Genomic DNA, 17,928 nt, shown 5'->3' with positions numbered 1-17,928 from the left:
GCGCCATTGATTATCGGGAAACATTAACCAAATACATTTTTTCGTGTAAATCTTTTTACAACGGATTTAGGAAGAATTCTATAATATGACTTTTTGTATACACCCTAGTTATATTGCAGGGGTGAAGACAAATGAAAATTTAGGGAGTAGCTGTGGTAAATCCAAGTCAGAATAAGGTTACAGAACAAATTCAGCCATGTACATACACATACATCCTCAAACACACACACACACACACACACAAATGTACACATAATAACACACGTGGAACCACACCCTATGCACATACTTGACAAACAAAAAGCACACACACACAAATGTACCTGCCCTCGCAAACACACGCATATAGGGAACACATCTCCATTACCTTGTATACACATGTATACAGTATACATACATACATATACATACATACATACAATATAGCAATATATATACACGCATGCACGCACGCATGCATACATATACACTCAAAGGGAAGCAGTTTCTAGCTATTGAAGTCAGATTTGCACATGTGCGCTCTCCTTATAATGAAATAAATGCATGTATAAAATCACACAGACTATTAACAACATGCTTGTGCAAATCTGAAAAACAATCTAATGACCCAATCAACAGAAGCAAAAGATGAAGAGAGACAAAATTAGGAAGTTCACAGTTTAATTCATACTCAAGTGGCACGATAACTTGACCAAACATGTAATCTATTTAGAATATTAACTCCTAGAAATAGGCAAATTGGGGGTTGGATTACTGTCCAGTGCAACAGTTACCACTTAAAAGAAGTAGCGAGCGTCTTAAATATTACTATGTGCCATCAACATTCTGATTTTATGAATGTATACCCTTTAAAATACTATATTATGTATAAACATCCTTCTATAGTTTGAAAGTTTCCACTTTGCACACAAACTCCTAGTTCTTCTTTACATGAACACTCCTAATGGAGCATGTCGGATTTGCAGTAAGTGGACAGATCTGCAAGCCCATTTGAAAGTAGATAGTTTTGCAGCTGTTTGAGTCAATTTTTATTTTTCATTTTTTTACACCTTAAGAGAAGTGTGACAAAAGTTGCCCAAAGGGGGCATTTGCAGCACAAACACTTGCACTTGGGGAGGGCAAAAGTACTTTTGCAGCACAAACACTGGTAATGCACCATTTTACAAAAGAAACAAAATCACACGAAACTGAACTCTACTGGTATCTATAACGAAGCTGCATGAGTAGTTAATTTGGGACACATAGCCTTCTAGATAAAATTTTTGCCTAATATAATCGCATGGATAATTCGAAAACCTAATTTGACACATACCCTCTGACAGACATCAATTTTCGCTATGTGTCCACATAAATACACAGTGATCTGAACAAATTTCATGCGTATACTTCTAAGGCGTAATCATGTACCTTAAACGCATGATGCAGATGTTTATAATCAAGTCATCATTCCATTCATTATGCAGCAAGACAAAATCAACAAATAACCTTAACCTACACTTATTAACAATCAACATATACACTTTCGGACTTTACGCCAACAGCTCTTGATTCATATAGTTCCTGCTAAATCTTGATACTATTATAAGCTTTAATGCATTCAGAGTCTCCTTTTAGTATAAACTTTTAGTCTTTTACTAATCAGAAGATTAAATATTGCAACTAATGGTGACCTTCCTTGCATGCATAAAGTTTAGATATTACAGTTCACAAAGTTGATGTCTCACATTTGGGTTCTCTTGAAAGTAGTAATTGTTAAATAGTTTCCCAAGACCATAGAACACCTTTGGAAGGTTTTCTACCAGTCCCACATCAATTAGAAAAGAAAATATTTCCATGAAAGTAATAGTCGAAACACTTGCTTGAATCTTGCTTTTTTTCCCCTGTACAGTGAATGATAAAGAGGGAAAAGGGATTGTGGAAAACTTTCCTATCCTAAAGAAGAAATATTTCCTTTTCCTTTACCATATTTGCAGTAGACACTGACCTGCTAAGAATTGACTCTATAACAAATCCAGTATCTAAACTTTTTGACTCTCCTCCTTTAATACAACTGAGCTTGAAATTTAAATTACCCCATTACTATTTAACTAGAGACACTTCACGAAGCGAATGAGAAATGCAAAAGGGGACACTATATGCTGAAGGTAAGGAGTTTGTCTCTCTTGTTATACAAGGGGATCTGAACCAGTGAATCGTTACTAGTTTGCATAGTGTTCAAGTATTTTCGAAAGAAAAGAAGAGAAATGCTAACAATCCTACCAATTTCTCCAGATAACTCTTTTCAATAGTTATACATTCCTTCTACAACTAAACTAGTCTTCAAGCACTCCCTTCAACAAATCATATGGAAACTTTCAATCAGATCCGAATCCTACGGAAACTCAATTTCAAACCTTCAAAGTTATTGAAATGTCCTACAGCAATGACCAATTCCGCTACCAACTTAGGCATTACTAACTACATAAAAGAGAACAAGGAACAGATATAGGATATCTTATAATGTGAAGAGTTAATGTTTACAAAAATCCAATAAGTTCTCTTTCATGGCATGTTCAAAACTAGTTATATGACCTACAATAAAAAATAGCTTTTGGCATGCAGTAAATAAATGCTCTAATTAAGTAATACATCCCAGAATTTCAGTGTTAAGTGACAGTTAACTGAAAGATAGCCTCAAGTCAAGCCAACCATAGCCTATGACTTGTACCTACATATTTGTGTTACATTGTGCACAAATCAAGAGTTCATTCAAGATATTTGACCACAGGTCATGACTCAAACCCCGTCTCCATGCGCAAGGTGCTCCTCCTTTGACTGCATACATAGGTATGTCTAATCAAAAGTATGAATGATACAGATCATCAATAAGGGCAACCAACGTTCATCTATAACATGAAACTTCCAACATATGTTGACCACAGTCCTGAGAGATGCGGGGGCAGAAGTTAGAATGTGCATACAGTGAAGGGCTTATACATATGAAATAAGAAACATGATAAGCTAATTTGTGCTGCATTAATGACACTCCCTTCAGTGCACAGCGCACACCAACTAAAAGAAATAAACAAAGCAAAAACTAGAACAAGTAATGTAACCAATAATATGATTACCCCTTTTGTTAGTGGTTTTCAATTATCTTCTGTTTTTAAGCACTATAGCTTTAACCTGGATAATTAATTATCTAATTGCAAGACCCCTTATTGAAACCATAATATTATTTTTATTAAAGAATAAAATCTTTGCTATCTTATTCTAAAACTTAATAGCTTAACAAATATGACCTAGAAACAATCATTATAACTGGTGGGGAAATACAAAGTAAACAGAATACGTAAAGTAAGAAAAGATCACTGAGGTCACATCAGAATCATGGAGTACAAAGTTATTAACTGTCAATTTACTCCTATAGTTCAATACCTATGGGTACATTACTCCGCACAAAAGAGCTCGATAGTATTCCCAAAAAACTTATAATCAAAACCAACAACCAATATGGACAAACTGACCCCAGATTGTATAGGACATGTGGTATCATGTCTATGCCAGTTCTTGGGTCCACCATTGGCAGAAAGCACTCTTCCATAAGATTCAGAGCAATTGCTAGCTTTATGTTGCACTCAGCCATGAGTGCAATTTTTTGCACAGAGTGAATTTTTTTACTTTCGTGACTGCATCTTAGAATAGTCCATGAGAATCCATCATCAATATAATTCACCATTCCCACACGTGAACGCAAACCCAAGAAAACCTGATAGGACCCAAAAAAAACAAAAACTTGCAATGAGAACATAGACAAATTTTAGCAAGGAGTACTGGACAGATTAAAACAAGGTTAACCAGCTACTGAACAGATAAAGAGAATACAAATAACATGCAAGAAATATCTTACGAGAAGTACAAAGCGCCACTTGTTTGATAATTGTTCTCAATTACGAATATGGAAGAGCAAGAGGTTTTGCATCTCTATATTGATTTCTACTGTTCTATAACCACAGGCATCATAGAACCGGGTCAAGCATCTTTTACTTGTAAAAAACTACATGCTGCATAGGCAAGAATATGGAAGGTTATCTACTCCTCTATACTCAAAGGAGAACCTAAAGATACTGTTCAACTACAGTAATGCTACAAAAAACACAGTAGATCAAATCTGATCCTCTGAACTCATAGTTACCATTCTTACTACAGTAAACACTGTAGCATAAACTGAATCAAATCTGCTTCTCCATACTTGAGGTTACTATTCATGTTATAGTATTACTGTATCAACTTGGATCATTCTTTTAAGTATAGAGGAGTAGATATGATTTCTAAATCAAGTATATTAAAACTTGGATCCTTCTTTAAGTATAGAGGAGTAGATATGATTTCTAATTTTAAGCATACAATAATCAAATCAAATGTATTAAAACTTAGAGGGAGACAAGTTCAAAATGCAGTGCTTAAAAAAATAGGAGGTTGTGCTTTACAAAGCATGCACACTAGTATAACTTAGTAGGAAAGTGAGAGATTATCTAACAAGCTTTGATCAAGTTGGAAACATGCAACTTGCATAACATGTGCAAGAATCATTAATAGGATATTACAAAAGGAAACTATTATGAAAGATGCCAAGACAATATACGATTTGGTATCAAATAACTAAATAATTAAAATGGTAGGCATATCTTTCAGCAGATTTGTTGAGTAACATCTATAAAATAAGTAGAAAGATGTCTTAGTAGATAATTCACCGCACCTAGTTTTTACCTATTACAAAGAACTAAGTGTGGAGTATACATATAAGTTAGATAAATCTCAAAGCCCATCTAAAGGAGTTGAAGTAATTTGCAATTCAGAAACCTAAGGATGGCAATAACAAACTTCGTCTATATGTAGAAAGCCCACGAAGAAAATTTTCAGAAGGAAAGCATATTTCATAAGTAAGGTCCACATTAACTAGCATAAAGAGAGATTACAAACGGAAAAGGCAATGATAATGACTGAATCCTATAACAACAAAGACTTTTATATGCTAAGCTAATGATTTTTCTAATACAAGTAAGATCTTAGCTCTAGCCATTCCCTTCCTTTGTAAATTATACATACAATACACATATACAGATGTATGTAGAGAGACAAGATTGGCAACTTCCACAAGGATCTGAAAGTGAATCCCCACATTGAAATGCATGGAATGATATCAAATCGGAACTCCACTCGGTCAAGTTGATCTAACGTCTAAAACAAAAAAATCAGGTGAATTAGTTTCTTAAGTTTCTTATTCATGCATCAGGTTGGCACAAAATAAATGGACAAGAGGCACATGTCATTAAGAATCCAAGGGCTTCGAGCACACAAATTTGTTTCAAAATTTTGATCATGATATACACAGTTAAAACTTTAGAAATCAAGCTTTGTTAATAAATAATGCTAGATGCAAGGTCTAAAACATGCTATTTCAGCCTTCAATTTACTCATACCCAAGAAAATATAAAATAACGTAATTTTCTATTTTACATACTGTAAATAATTTAAGACCAACTTAAACTGAGTGGAGGCTTTGATTTCATTGTATGCTCATATAGTACTATTTGCTATCAAATCCTGCCTAGAGTAGGTAAATCCAATATCACTAGGAAATGGATCACTTCCACACACACAACAATATTTTACACACACACACAGAGAGAGAGAGAGAGAGAGAGAGAGAGAGAGAGAGAGAGAGAGATCCATTTCCACACAGACACAACATAAACTGTGTGTGTGGATCACTTCCACACACACAGCAATATTGGATTTACCTACTTTAGGCAGGATTTGATAGCCAAATGCCTGCCTAAAGTAGGTAAATCCAATATCACTAGGAAATGGATCACTTCCACACAGTGCCAACACACAGCAATATTTTAGAGAGAGAGAGTCCACTTTAGTGATTGGAGCTCTGCGCCCACCCCCCCCCCCCCCATTAATCCCTTGATTTTTCTTTGAGATTTGTGTTGGACATCAACAGCTATCTATGAGATATGTCTCTTGATGTGTATTGGACACCAAGCACAAATCACAAAAGCAAAATCAATGTTAAAAAGTGTTGTGACAAGAGCACCAGTCACTTAAATGGATATTTACCCCCCCGGCCCCCCCCCCCTGCCCCAACCCTTTTCTATTATGTATATGCGTATACACACACATATAGAGAAAAATGTAGGAAATTAGTACCAAGCAGCAAATTTATGCTTGGTAGTGAGGGTGTCTCATCCTCACTACCAAGCACAAAAACTTGTGCTTGTACTAAGTTCCTCCATATTGCTCATATATATATATATAATATATATATATATATATATATATATAGGTAAACTTATGTCAACTTAAGTGGACAAGAGACATTTGTCCACACAACTTTCTATCCACTCATATATATATAAAAAGTCTCTTCATATCTTGCATGGATCGCGCTATGTATCATCAATGGATAGAAAGTTTGCTGGATGTCCACTTAGTTGACATAAGTTTATATATATATATATAATATATATATATATATATATATATATATAGAGAGAGAGAGAGAGAGAGAGAGAGAGAGAGAGAATTTTAAAATCATGCTTATAAAAACATACCTCCCTGCAACTATCTCCACAAAACCAAGTATTTGCGCCTATTTCCCCACAATTTGCAACTTTCCTTGAGATGCAACCATTGTGATCTAGTCATGATAATAAAAAGTATAAATTTTTGTCCAAAGGCTTTTATGAAGCAACATTCTAGCTATGGGACACTTGCTGTCATGATAATAACAAGACTATAAATTTTTGTCCTAAGGTTTTTATCAAGCAACATTCTAGATATGGGACACTTGCTGTTATAAAACAACTGTTAGATACAAGAGAATTGTAACTTCTACGAAAGGAAATACTCCATCAAGTAACATTATTCCACTCCATCTTTTGTCATGGAGTACGATTTTTTACAATATACAAAAATTATATTATACTATATACTAAACCTATTTCACTTTCCACTATAGCTACGAACTATAGCTACTGTTCATAGCTACACTGCACTCAATAGGGTTAACTTTATAGTAGTTTAATTAAAGAAAAGGTTTAGCTTTATAGTAATAGGTACAAGAGGTATAAATAAAGATATTTTGCCCGTAAACCCGAACTTATAAACCAATTTATTTTCAAGCCTATCAACTTCAAAGCTCACTCTTTAGCCAAAATGCTCCTTAACTTTACAACAACTTTCAAACCGAATTTAGCCCAAAGTTTTCATCAACTTTAATAATATAACGAGGCACGATATAATTGGTCTTTTGCCAATAAATCCAAAGTCTTACCTCTCTTTATTTTAAACCCACTCACCACTTCCCCAATCATTGTTAGATTTAAATACGTGAATGAATTATGTTTAATCTCACTTGTATTTCAAGGGTTTGGTATAGAATGTTAGTTATTATATTGCACATTAACTTGCTAAATTTCTTTTCTAAGTGGTTAAGTAAACAGTGTATTCTTAGACAAAATACTTAAACCTTTTTTTTCTTATTTGATACAAGTGTTGTGTCATCGCGAAGTACATGAAGTTTTCCTCATTTACTTTTGCACCCAAAATACTCTTTACATTTCCCCATTTATCTGACGCTATTAAAATCACAACCCAAAATACTCGACCTAAATTTCTACTCCGATTGATTTTTACACTCAAGTACTTTGAAAAAGGTTTTTTGCTTATAAATCCAATTTTTTCTTCATTTACTTTTGAACCCACCCACTTCCAAATTACTCTTAGAACCAAAAATGTTTTTGTTACCCTATAAACCCAAAGCTTACACCCATTTATTTTTAAACCCATCCACTTTCAAAGTCACTCTTTAACACAAAGTACTCAACCAAACAATTTTTAACTCATTTTGTATTTCAACTATTTGGCATGGTATAAGTCCCTATATTTTTTGATTACTTGCTATAGGTTGCTAGATATACAATGTACTTTTAACCAGTGTTTTCAAAGGAACGCGCCTCATTGCACCTTACGATGCGGGGCGGTGGCGAAGCGCCTACATCTGATGAAGCAGCGCCTTTTGCGCCTCGCGTACATCCGTACTTTGTGTAGGATGCATGTAGTACATTTCCTCATATAGTTTTGTTTGTTAACATTTCAATCGAGTCTTTATACTTGATATTCCATATCCCAAAGAGCAAAATAAATCCATTAGGCCTTTTTAATAACCTTCAATTGAGGACCATTACTAATCCTTTGTTTGGATATTAGTCTTGATTTAACATTTGATTTGAAAATTTATGAAATTTGCTACTATGTTGGGTGTTAGCATTAGAAATTAAGACAGTATATTGTAATTTTGTAGTAAGATATTATTTATCATGATATTTTTCATGTAAATTCTAAAAACATGTTCTTTCGCACTTGATTACATATATTGAAATATTATGTGTGTGGTGTGCGCCTCGCATCACTTGGGCGCGCGCATCGCGTTGCGTATTGCGCATGTGCGCGTAAAGATGCTTTGCGCCCCGCATTGCGCCTCGCGCATTGACAACAATGCTTTTAACCAAATGATTAAATCATTTTCTGGTTGTTTTCACACTAGTGTTGCGGCATCGGACAGGTCTATTTTGCTTGTTGTACCTTAAAGTAAAACTATGTTCTAGCAAAGGTAAAACTGCTTTTAACTACAAAGATGTCCTTGAGACAAAACTCTACTATGTAAAAGGGTCTAAAAGATTACATTTATTTTCACACTGAGCACATTCTAATGTAGCCAAGGAGCTTGAAGTCTCTTTCGTCACCAAACCTCTGCATGTCACGCAAATGCAATTTGGACAATACCAGTTGCCTTCTGGTAGCTCCTGATTCCAACGAGAAAAAAAAATCAGAAACGACTTTCTAATTAACTATAAAAATTAAGTCAAGAAAGTAATGCAATTAACTATAACATGACATTAATACATGTAAACAGCAACTTAAGATATTAACATGTGTAAAAAAGATGTGTAGGATCCTAAAAAGCACTAATAATTGTTATGAATACAACGATGCCGATAATAAGAAAAGCCAAAATACCAAATTTATGTTTGGCTACATGAATCCTTTTCTTCCAGTAGCTGTAGTGTGGGTCATGCCCTCAATTAAATTAATCGCTATTACATAATACACCCTATAAGTAATAGGTCTAATTTGCTGCTACTTTGTAAAACAAATCCTGACATATCTTCAACCATGTCAATGAGCGGGACTTTAGTACATTCATTTAGATTCAGATGTTTTACCCTAGAGATGAATGACCAATAGCCTTGCTCCCTTACCTCAGGGGGAACATCTCTTCTAACATCAACAGAGACATCAGTGTGCCATGTACACTTCAAACTTGTGTCATGACATTATTATGAATGCTTTCTGACTAGTTGTCTTTATAACCAGGAAAAGATTTCCAAATATGAGGCGTTAAATGTCACTTGCTGTATGGTTATTGCAGAGTCACAGACTATATAATCTCAAATTTGACTAAAAATCTAGATCACGAGAAAGAGAACATGGACCAGGTTTGAAGAAGATAAGGGAAAATAAATAATATAGGAAAGGGGAAGCAGTTCCAGCGGCACAAAAGAAGATAGGGTTAGCGTTCCACTTCATGCTAAATCGAGCACTTCACATGCATTTTCACAAAATCACCAATTAATCAAATCCAAAAAAAGTGATAAAATAATGTGTATATATAGATCACAGTCTAAATTGAAGTAAAACTAGAACTCATCCTAGTTATTACTTAATTAAAATCAAAGAAAACAAATTAAAATTTACCTAATCGAACAAATTAAAATTTTTCCTAATCGAACGAATTGATCCTAAGTTCCTAACTAAAGTAGGGTTTCAAAATAAATTATAACACTCATAATAAACTAATTTAGTTCTAACTAAACTAAGATTGATTTTAATCAGAAGTAGATTAGGACGTCTTCCTATTCTAGGTAGAAACATAACTTCTTCCAATGAGATAAGACCTTGATAGGCTTGCTCTATGTCTATCTATGCTACTTATGTGTGGAACTAAAGAAGTCAATTTATATCAAGCACATAAAGAAGAAGAGGAAAAAACCAAAAAAGTATTGCATTTTCTGGGAATTTACATTAAGGCGGCCTTACCCTACCCAGAGTTTCTCTAACTGTCAACCTAGAGATACAAATCCAACTGCTAAAAACTATAATTTAAGTGATAAATGAAAGAAAGAAACTAACATCCCCAGATTTTCATTTTCAGGTCATAATAACTTGACCTAATATTGTTAGCATATTTAACATGTCAAATCTCAAGTTATTCACATTTAAATCCATGGCTACTATAAACATAAAATTTTCCTCAATTTGACTTGACTTACTGTATTTGAGTTCTAATGAAGGTAACTCAAACCAAGCCTCAAAATGGGATGGAAAATTCACTAGCCTAGTCCTTCAAAAGAGAAATAAAATTTTAGAAACATTTTATTTCTCTAAATTAAAATATTATTCCTGTGAAATTCTGTCTTGCACATGAAGTAGCCCTCCCAAACCCCAAGTTCACTGAACAAACAATGTCATACATCTAGCCTTTGTCCTCATATCTAAGTAGAACTACTCTTAGAAGACAGACTCAAATACAAGGGAAATATGAACCTCACTATGTGGTTACTTACTCTTACAATTCAGGTATTCCAGCTTGATGAATGCAAAATCAACTACATGCAATGGTTATTAGGTTTCATCGCATTGTAATGTGTTATGACGTGTCATGGATTGACATGTCACAAGAGGAATGAACTCGTTATAATAGTTTTATGCATTTTCTTTCCTTCCCTAAATTATTAGAATCCAATAACATGGATTGAAAATGGATCATACAACACTTGTATGAATTCTCTATTCTTTGTGATGAAAGAAGAATAGCCATAAATTAGAACATTCATGTGTTGCTTCTTCTCTTTGTCATAGGGAGAAAAAGCAACTACATTTCAACTGACAGCAGCATGATGCATTTGTATGCCAACAAGAGCGCTTGTTAAACAGATGTTGCTTGATATAGTGATGAAAAACTATTGAGGACACACAGAGACAGTTAGCAGAGAAGTAACTAAAGCATGTAGAAGAAACCACAGATCTTGACTAGTAACATACCTGAACAGACAAACATGTTTGATGATAAGTAGAAGGGCAGTTGTCACAACATATTAAGTCACCTCCATCACCGCAAATTCCACAAGTATCATCATTTCCATCTTTTTCATCAGCTCCTGTAAATAGTAAATTACCTTTCCTCTTCATGAATTCAGTAGACCAAGCCTTGAGTTGACATTCAATGTATGATTTGCCAGACTGCAATAGAAGATTTAAAGAAGATCTATGTTGCTTTAAACCAGCATGGGCCTTAAATTCAGATATAGAAAAGATATTCGTGCAGCATCCACAAAGAATCCCATCCTTAGTCACCCGACCATACTTCAGCACTGCATTGTTTTTTGGATTCCGGTATTGAACTATATCTTTCAGAGATAAAGCACCCATCTCAACCAACCAGCACAGCGCTGTCCTTGTCTCCAAGGTGATTCGTCTCCCATCCAAACAGTGGTTCCCACCTTTTCTAAGAGCTCGAGGAAGCAACTTGCATCTTCCTTTCTGACTATTAAGCTTCCTCAGTGCTTCTAACTGAAAGGGCTCCATTTTTGGAGAAAACTTTTTACGAAAAGAGCCATTACCTTTCTTTTTTATAATAGCAGAAATCAGAAGGTCATCATCCTTAATGGGGCCTAACTTGAACTTCTTCTGTTCACTTTTCTTTTTAACTCCAGACTTGTTAGCCTTGACAAGCTCCTGGTTGCTTCCAGGTTCAGGAGACATGCCTCCAGTAGTACTCCAAAGTTCATCATGTCTACCCTCACAGTTGGATTCTTTGTGCATGTTTCCACTATCTTCAAAAGCTGTAATATTGGGATCAACATGCTGGTCACTTTCCATGTTGAACTCAGCTGCCATTTTGTGCTTCTTTGAGCTCGTAGGATTGGCAGCATTGAAAGTTGACCTATTTGCTTTACATTCAACCTTCGATGATTTGTGGTGCTCCATATCTTCTTCCAACAAAGTATATCCTTGGTCATCCTTCACATACATGACCTCGCCAATTTCTTCATTTGCTCCAATTTCCGATATTTTCTTGGACTTCTTACGTGCCTTTTTGGCAGAACCATCTGCCAGCGCAGAAGCTGCTCGCTTGGATTTTGATTTTGTTTTCTCAGCAAGCACCATCTTTCCAATAATATTGGTGCCTTCTTGGGGATGCGAACTGATTCCCTGGTTATCATCTGTGCTAGAAGCAATTTCCCCCTCAGGATGACTAGCCTGATCACCAGGACACTGTTTCTCTGAATGCATGTTAATTTGGCCACGACTATAATTTGCACTTAAACACGGAATCTCCTTACTGTGGAGAATTTCATTTTCATTAGGACCGAAGTTTGGAAAATCTGGAACATTCTCCATGGACGTCGATTTACTTGACAATTTTGATCTCTTTCGCCGACTCCCTGAATCCGTGGATCCCATGTGCAAGTCATTCACAATACATCTTCCAAAACTTCTGCCCAAACATGAACTAATTTCTGCAGCACTGTTTTCACCTCCATCCATGACCATTTCTGCCAATATTGGCTTCCTACTCCCGTCCAGAACCAATGTTGTGCTGTTCATGGCTTTTAAACCCTTTCCTTTCCGCAAAACACCTAATTTTTTATCAATCCACACTACGGCCATAAAAGGATCAAGGAGCTTCCATCTTTGTAGAAGAGACAATGAGCTTTCCTGACGATGAGCCCCATTATCAATGTAGGCCATTGCATCTTTCATATCCCTCCAAAATCTATCAACATCCCACCACTCTCTTCCCTGTTCATCTCGTTCCAAGTCTAATGCGGAAGTCAATAATTTCTTGCCGCATGCCTTCCAAGCGACAGTGAGTGCTTTGTTAGAGAACCCTTCTTCGGTGTTAACGAAAAAATAAGCCGGCCTTTCTCTGTCAATCCGTCGGCGATGCCGAATTTCAAAACCTGCATCTATAAGAAGACGATGTGCATATGATTCAAGGAGGCAGGGCAGCTCCCTTTTTAGAGTCCTCTTTAACTTTGGAGCAGCATCAACAGTTCCTAAGGTTCCGGGTCCCTCTGCTGTTTGTTTTGAACAAATAATTGCAGCACACGTTTCTTTAGGTGCAATATTTGCACCTGTTCCCAGAAGCACTGAATCTACACTCTCTTGGGAACCTGGAGAGGTGACAGATTTACCTTCCATAACTACCTCCGCATCTTTTACTTGTTGAACTCTGCATTTGCTGTTTAAAACCAACCCAGTGTCTGTATTCCCAGTAGCATCTATTTCCGAAGTTTCAATTACATGGGATGGTACTGGTTCTTTGTCAGACTCCATAGGCATGTCTGAAATAACTTCTGATGTCTCCGGAGGAGGTAGCTCAGTATAAGCAGCAGTGTAACAATGTTCAGGACCCATCTTCTCTCGATCTATAACCACCATAAATGACACTGATTCACTAAGAGGATCCTTCTGTTCTCCACCCAAATGATCTGTAGATGATGGCATTGCCCGTTTCACAAGAACATTCTCAGCCAATGATCTAGCAGAATAAGCTGAACTATCTTGAAAGGACTCCACATCATTTGTCTCTTTAAAATCCTTCTTCAATAAATCTTTCATGGAAGAGTTACTTGTCAGAATTGAACCCCTAGAATCTGCGGCCACTGCTGGTTTAGCATCAGTGTCTTTAACTGTATCTGCATCATCAGTGCCAGTCCCATCGAAGACAACCTCAAAAACTTGATTTTCTTTTGAGGCATCTAATTCACCTTCAACTAAGTCCCTAAACTCTTCCCCAAACAACAGTCTCAGAGCTACTCCATCCACAACACCATTTTCAGCATTGTTCTCGCTTGAATCCACCATCTTCTAAGGAACTACTCCTCACTCTTCGAAATTGAAAGTCGTAGGATCCATCAAACCATGCCAAATGGGCAAAAGCACTCCCTATAGCTAATTTTCCAGCTCATGCATGCCCTTAATCAAGTGAAAATGGAGAATGACCCCACAATAGAGACCAAAGAGAAACCCCCAAAGTTCATTTCTGTGGGGGTTAAAAAAACTAATTTTGAGAATTCAGTTTCTGGAAGGAAAAAAAAAAATCTGCAGAATCTGCTACCCAGCAACCCAACCCCAATTACAGTAAAATCCTAAATGGAAGTTGGAAAAAAAATTTGAACCAGAGATCTCAACCAGCTAGAGAAAAATCCTAATTCTACACTCTCAATCCCAACTCACCCATGAAACTGACGCCAAATTGGAACTCTGCGACCTAAAAATGGCACAATTGACCCAACAAAGAAGCAAAAAACAAAAATCCCAAATGAAAACCAACCACATTCACCGCAAAATCCAATCTTTTCTGCAAAAACTCCCCCAATTCTCACAACCAAGCTGAACCCTCTAAAAAAAAATGCAATTCTACCCAACAATTAGCCATCAAATGAAAGGGGGGGACAGAGAGCAGAAGAAATCAACTTATCTCCTGCAGACACTGGGGCTCCTGCGATCTGCAGGCTCACCTCCTTCAGCTTCGAATTCCGTGCTCCCAACGAACAGAATCCCTAGTAATGGCTCAAATTTTAGGGGATTTTCAGTTTGGGGGGGCAGGAGAGAGGCAGAGAGCGAGCGAGCTTCGCCTTCGTCGCGCTTTGTTTTATGCAAGGGCGGTTCTGCCATTAGCAGGTGAGAGTGGGGTTAAAAGTGCCACATGTTAAACTCAAAAAAAGAAAAGGGTTCAAAGAACTACGAGAAATGAATTAAATTGGAAATAAACAAAGACAAGCATTAATTTTTAGGATAAGAAAGATTTTGGAGGGTTGAATAGATTTTTGTCCTTATTTTCTTACTTCCGTTTTTTTTTAAGGTGAGGTGCTTCCAACGTGAACCCGTGGCATCATTGGCAACTGAATTTGTCAGTTTCCTAGCTTTTGTTTGGAATAAAACGGGAGTATTTTGTGGCATTTTTGAAAATGCATTAATGAAGGGGATTAAGTAACGTTAGAAGTTAAACACTAATCATGATTAGGTATTGCATTGTAGTGTAATTTGAGAGGTTAGGGCTTAACATGAACTTCCATATTATGATGCATGATGAATTGGTTTGTAGTGTAATTGCCATCTAATCCATTTCATATCTCAAGGTGGAGTTGCAATAGTAGAATCCAATTTAAATACGAGCAAGTAAAATAATGGCTAAAGGGGGTTATTGGTTGGGATATTTTGGGGATAATGAGATAATTTTGGTGATTCTATTTCATAGTGTTATTCATTGGGACAATGGAACAAGGATAATATCTTTTTGTGTTATTGGTTTTTTGGAACACTAGTGAGACAATTACACTACTTGGGATAAAATTACCCCACTCATATACAAAAATTTTGTCTCAATAGTAAAAATTTACTCCATCCTCCATATTGGAACAATATTGTTCAACTTTGAAGGTAATTGAGATAATTTTAAAATATTTTTATATTACTTAACTAATACATGCAATTATATTATAAATATATGACATGATATATAAAATATAACATATATTAATATTTTAATGACATAATTTAATAACATATATTAATAATATTATATAATAGTAATTATAGTATATACGTATTTATTGTAATATATATATATTTTAATAACATATATTTAATTAATATATGTAATATATTATTATATAATATTAATCTAGTAATTATAGTATAACGTATTTATTGTAATATTATATAATATTTTAGTAACTAATAATATATTTAATAACATAATTTAATAACATATATTAATAATATTTATATAATAACATGTATTAATATTTAATAAATATATTTATAGTATTATGTACTATATTATTATATATATATTTAATTATGTAATTCAGTTTACATATTTATTATAATATTTAAAAACATATTTATTTATAATATATTATTATATAATTAATTTATAAAATATATTTATAGTTATTATATATATGACATTATCTTATTTATATATATAATAATATTATAATATTAGTAAAATATATGATTATAATATATATATATATCTATAGTTTGAATAATATAATATATTAATTCTATAACATGATTACCTTTTATGATATATTCTACATTTATCGTAGTAATTATCATGTATATATATATATATTATATGATATATATATATTAATATATAATATATATATATATATATATATTATATATATAAATATATAATATATATATATTAAATTATATATATATATATATATATAATATATATATATATATAATATTATATAATATAAATATTTAAAATTTTTACATTTGAATAAAGTAAAAATTATAATTATTTATAATAAGTACATAATCCTAATGATACTATTATTATAATATATTAAATTAATATATATTATTAAATGTATTAGATTATTATAGTATATTTATTCATATTTTATATCAATTATTATACTAATGTGTATGCATACTAATATAATAGTAATTAGTAATTATTGTATTAACATTTATATTTTTTTTTATAAATAAATAGTAGTATTATATTAAATATTATATTATTAAAATATTATATAAATATATTTGATATTATATTTATATTAATTATACTATACTAGTCATAGCATGCTTAATATAAATAATAATATTATATAATTAGTAAGTATTATTAAAGTATACTATAATTATATTATATTTAATATAAAGTAAAATAATATTTATATTATAATAATATACTAAATATATATATTAAACCAATTGGATTAAGTTTAATTTTAAGAAGTAATTATATGATAAAAGTTTATATTTTAATAAGTGTGTCACGATCACCAATTATCCCACATTGATATTGCTGTTAGACCCTAGAGGGGGGGTGATTAGGGTCTTATGCTAATCTAATCCAATTTTATGCTAATTAAAACTAATTAATAAGTTATCCTAGCAAGTATAAAATACAACAAGATATGTAAGCTAGGATAAGTGATATAAACAAGGGTAAACAAAATAAACAATATAGTGGATGATATAAATAATGAGCAATGGACAATGACGATAAGAAACATAAACATAAGAGTAAGTGCGCCAAAGCAAACTTAAACACATGATATGATCACGGAGTTCGGACCTTCCGTCCTACGTCTCCGCTCCCCACTCCCGGGGAGAAATCCACTATCACAACCGGGTTTTCTACGCTCATCCGAATAACGTTTATACCTCACAATGTTAGTTTTCAACGCTCACCGATCAACGTTCACAAACCTCACACTCGGTTTTCTAGTTCACCGAAAACTTCACAATTCACACTCTCACAATGTCGGTTTTCAATGCTCACCGATCCACGTCTACACCTCACACTTGGTTTTCTAGCTCACTGAAAACTTTACAACACTAACAATGTAACAAAAAATGATTTGTTCTCTAATACAAGGCAAGAACTCAATTAAGCATAACTCAATGTTACAATCTCTCACAATCCAAATATACTATGTATGAAATACTAAAAGCTCAATGTGGGTGTGTGTAATAATTAGATAATATAATCAAATATAAACTTAATATAAAAACTATCTTTAAAGAATGATAATCAAATAACTAAGCAAATGTAAAGCTAGATAAGAGTTTAGAAAACTTCTCAATAGATCAAGAGGTGGAGGGAGAATATGTTGGATGCTCAAACACCAATGGTTGATCTCCTCAAGCTCTTATGAAATTGATATCATAAAACAAACTCTCAATTTACTTAAAAGCTTTTTAAACAAAACTTAAACCAAACACAAACCCTTATTAAAACTTGTTTAAAACACTCTTTTTTTTGTAGAA

General features: G+C 33.8%; 1 protein-coding gene across 1 annotated transcript in view; it reads right to left on the bottom strand.

Annotated features, from left to right (window-relative positions):
* Nucleotides 1-14,887, bottom strand: part of LOC109837896 (increased DNA methylation 1-like) — a 21,318-nt gene extending 6,431 nt beyond the window's left edge. Inside the window, exons 1-4 of the mRNA XM_020406275.1 lie at nt 11,155-14,887; nt 8,735-8,855; nt 6,603-6,688; nt 3,507-3,748 (exon numbers count right to left, since the gene is read on the bottom strand). Of these exons, the coding sequence (XP_020261864.1) occupies nt 3,507-3,748; nt 6,603-6,688; nt 8,735-8,855; nt 11,155-13,983 (3,278 nt within the window). The 5' untranslated portion in view covers nt 13,984-14,887. The remainder of the gene's footprint in view (nt 1-3,506; nt 3,749-6,602; nt 6,689-8,734; nt 8,856-11,154) is intronic.

This window comes from Asparagus officinalis, chromosome 4, assembly GCF_001876935.1.
Source record: "Asparagus officinalis chromosome 4, Aspof.V1, whole genome shotgun sequence".
Lineage (NCBI taxonomy): Eukaryota > Viridiplantae > Streptophyta > Magnoliopsida > Asparagales > Asparagaceae > Asparagus > Asparagus officinalis.
The sequence above is the reverse complement of the archived record's forward strand: the minus strand, read 5'-3'. Positions and strand labels throughout refer to the sequence as shown.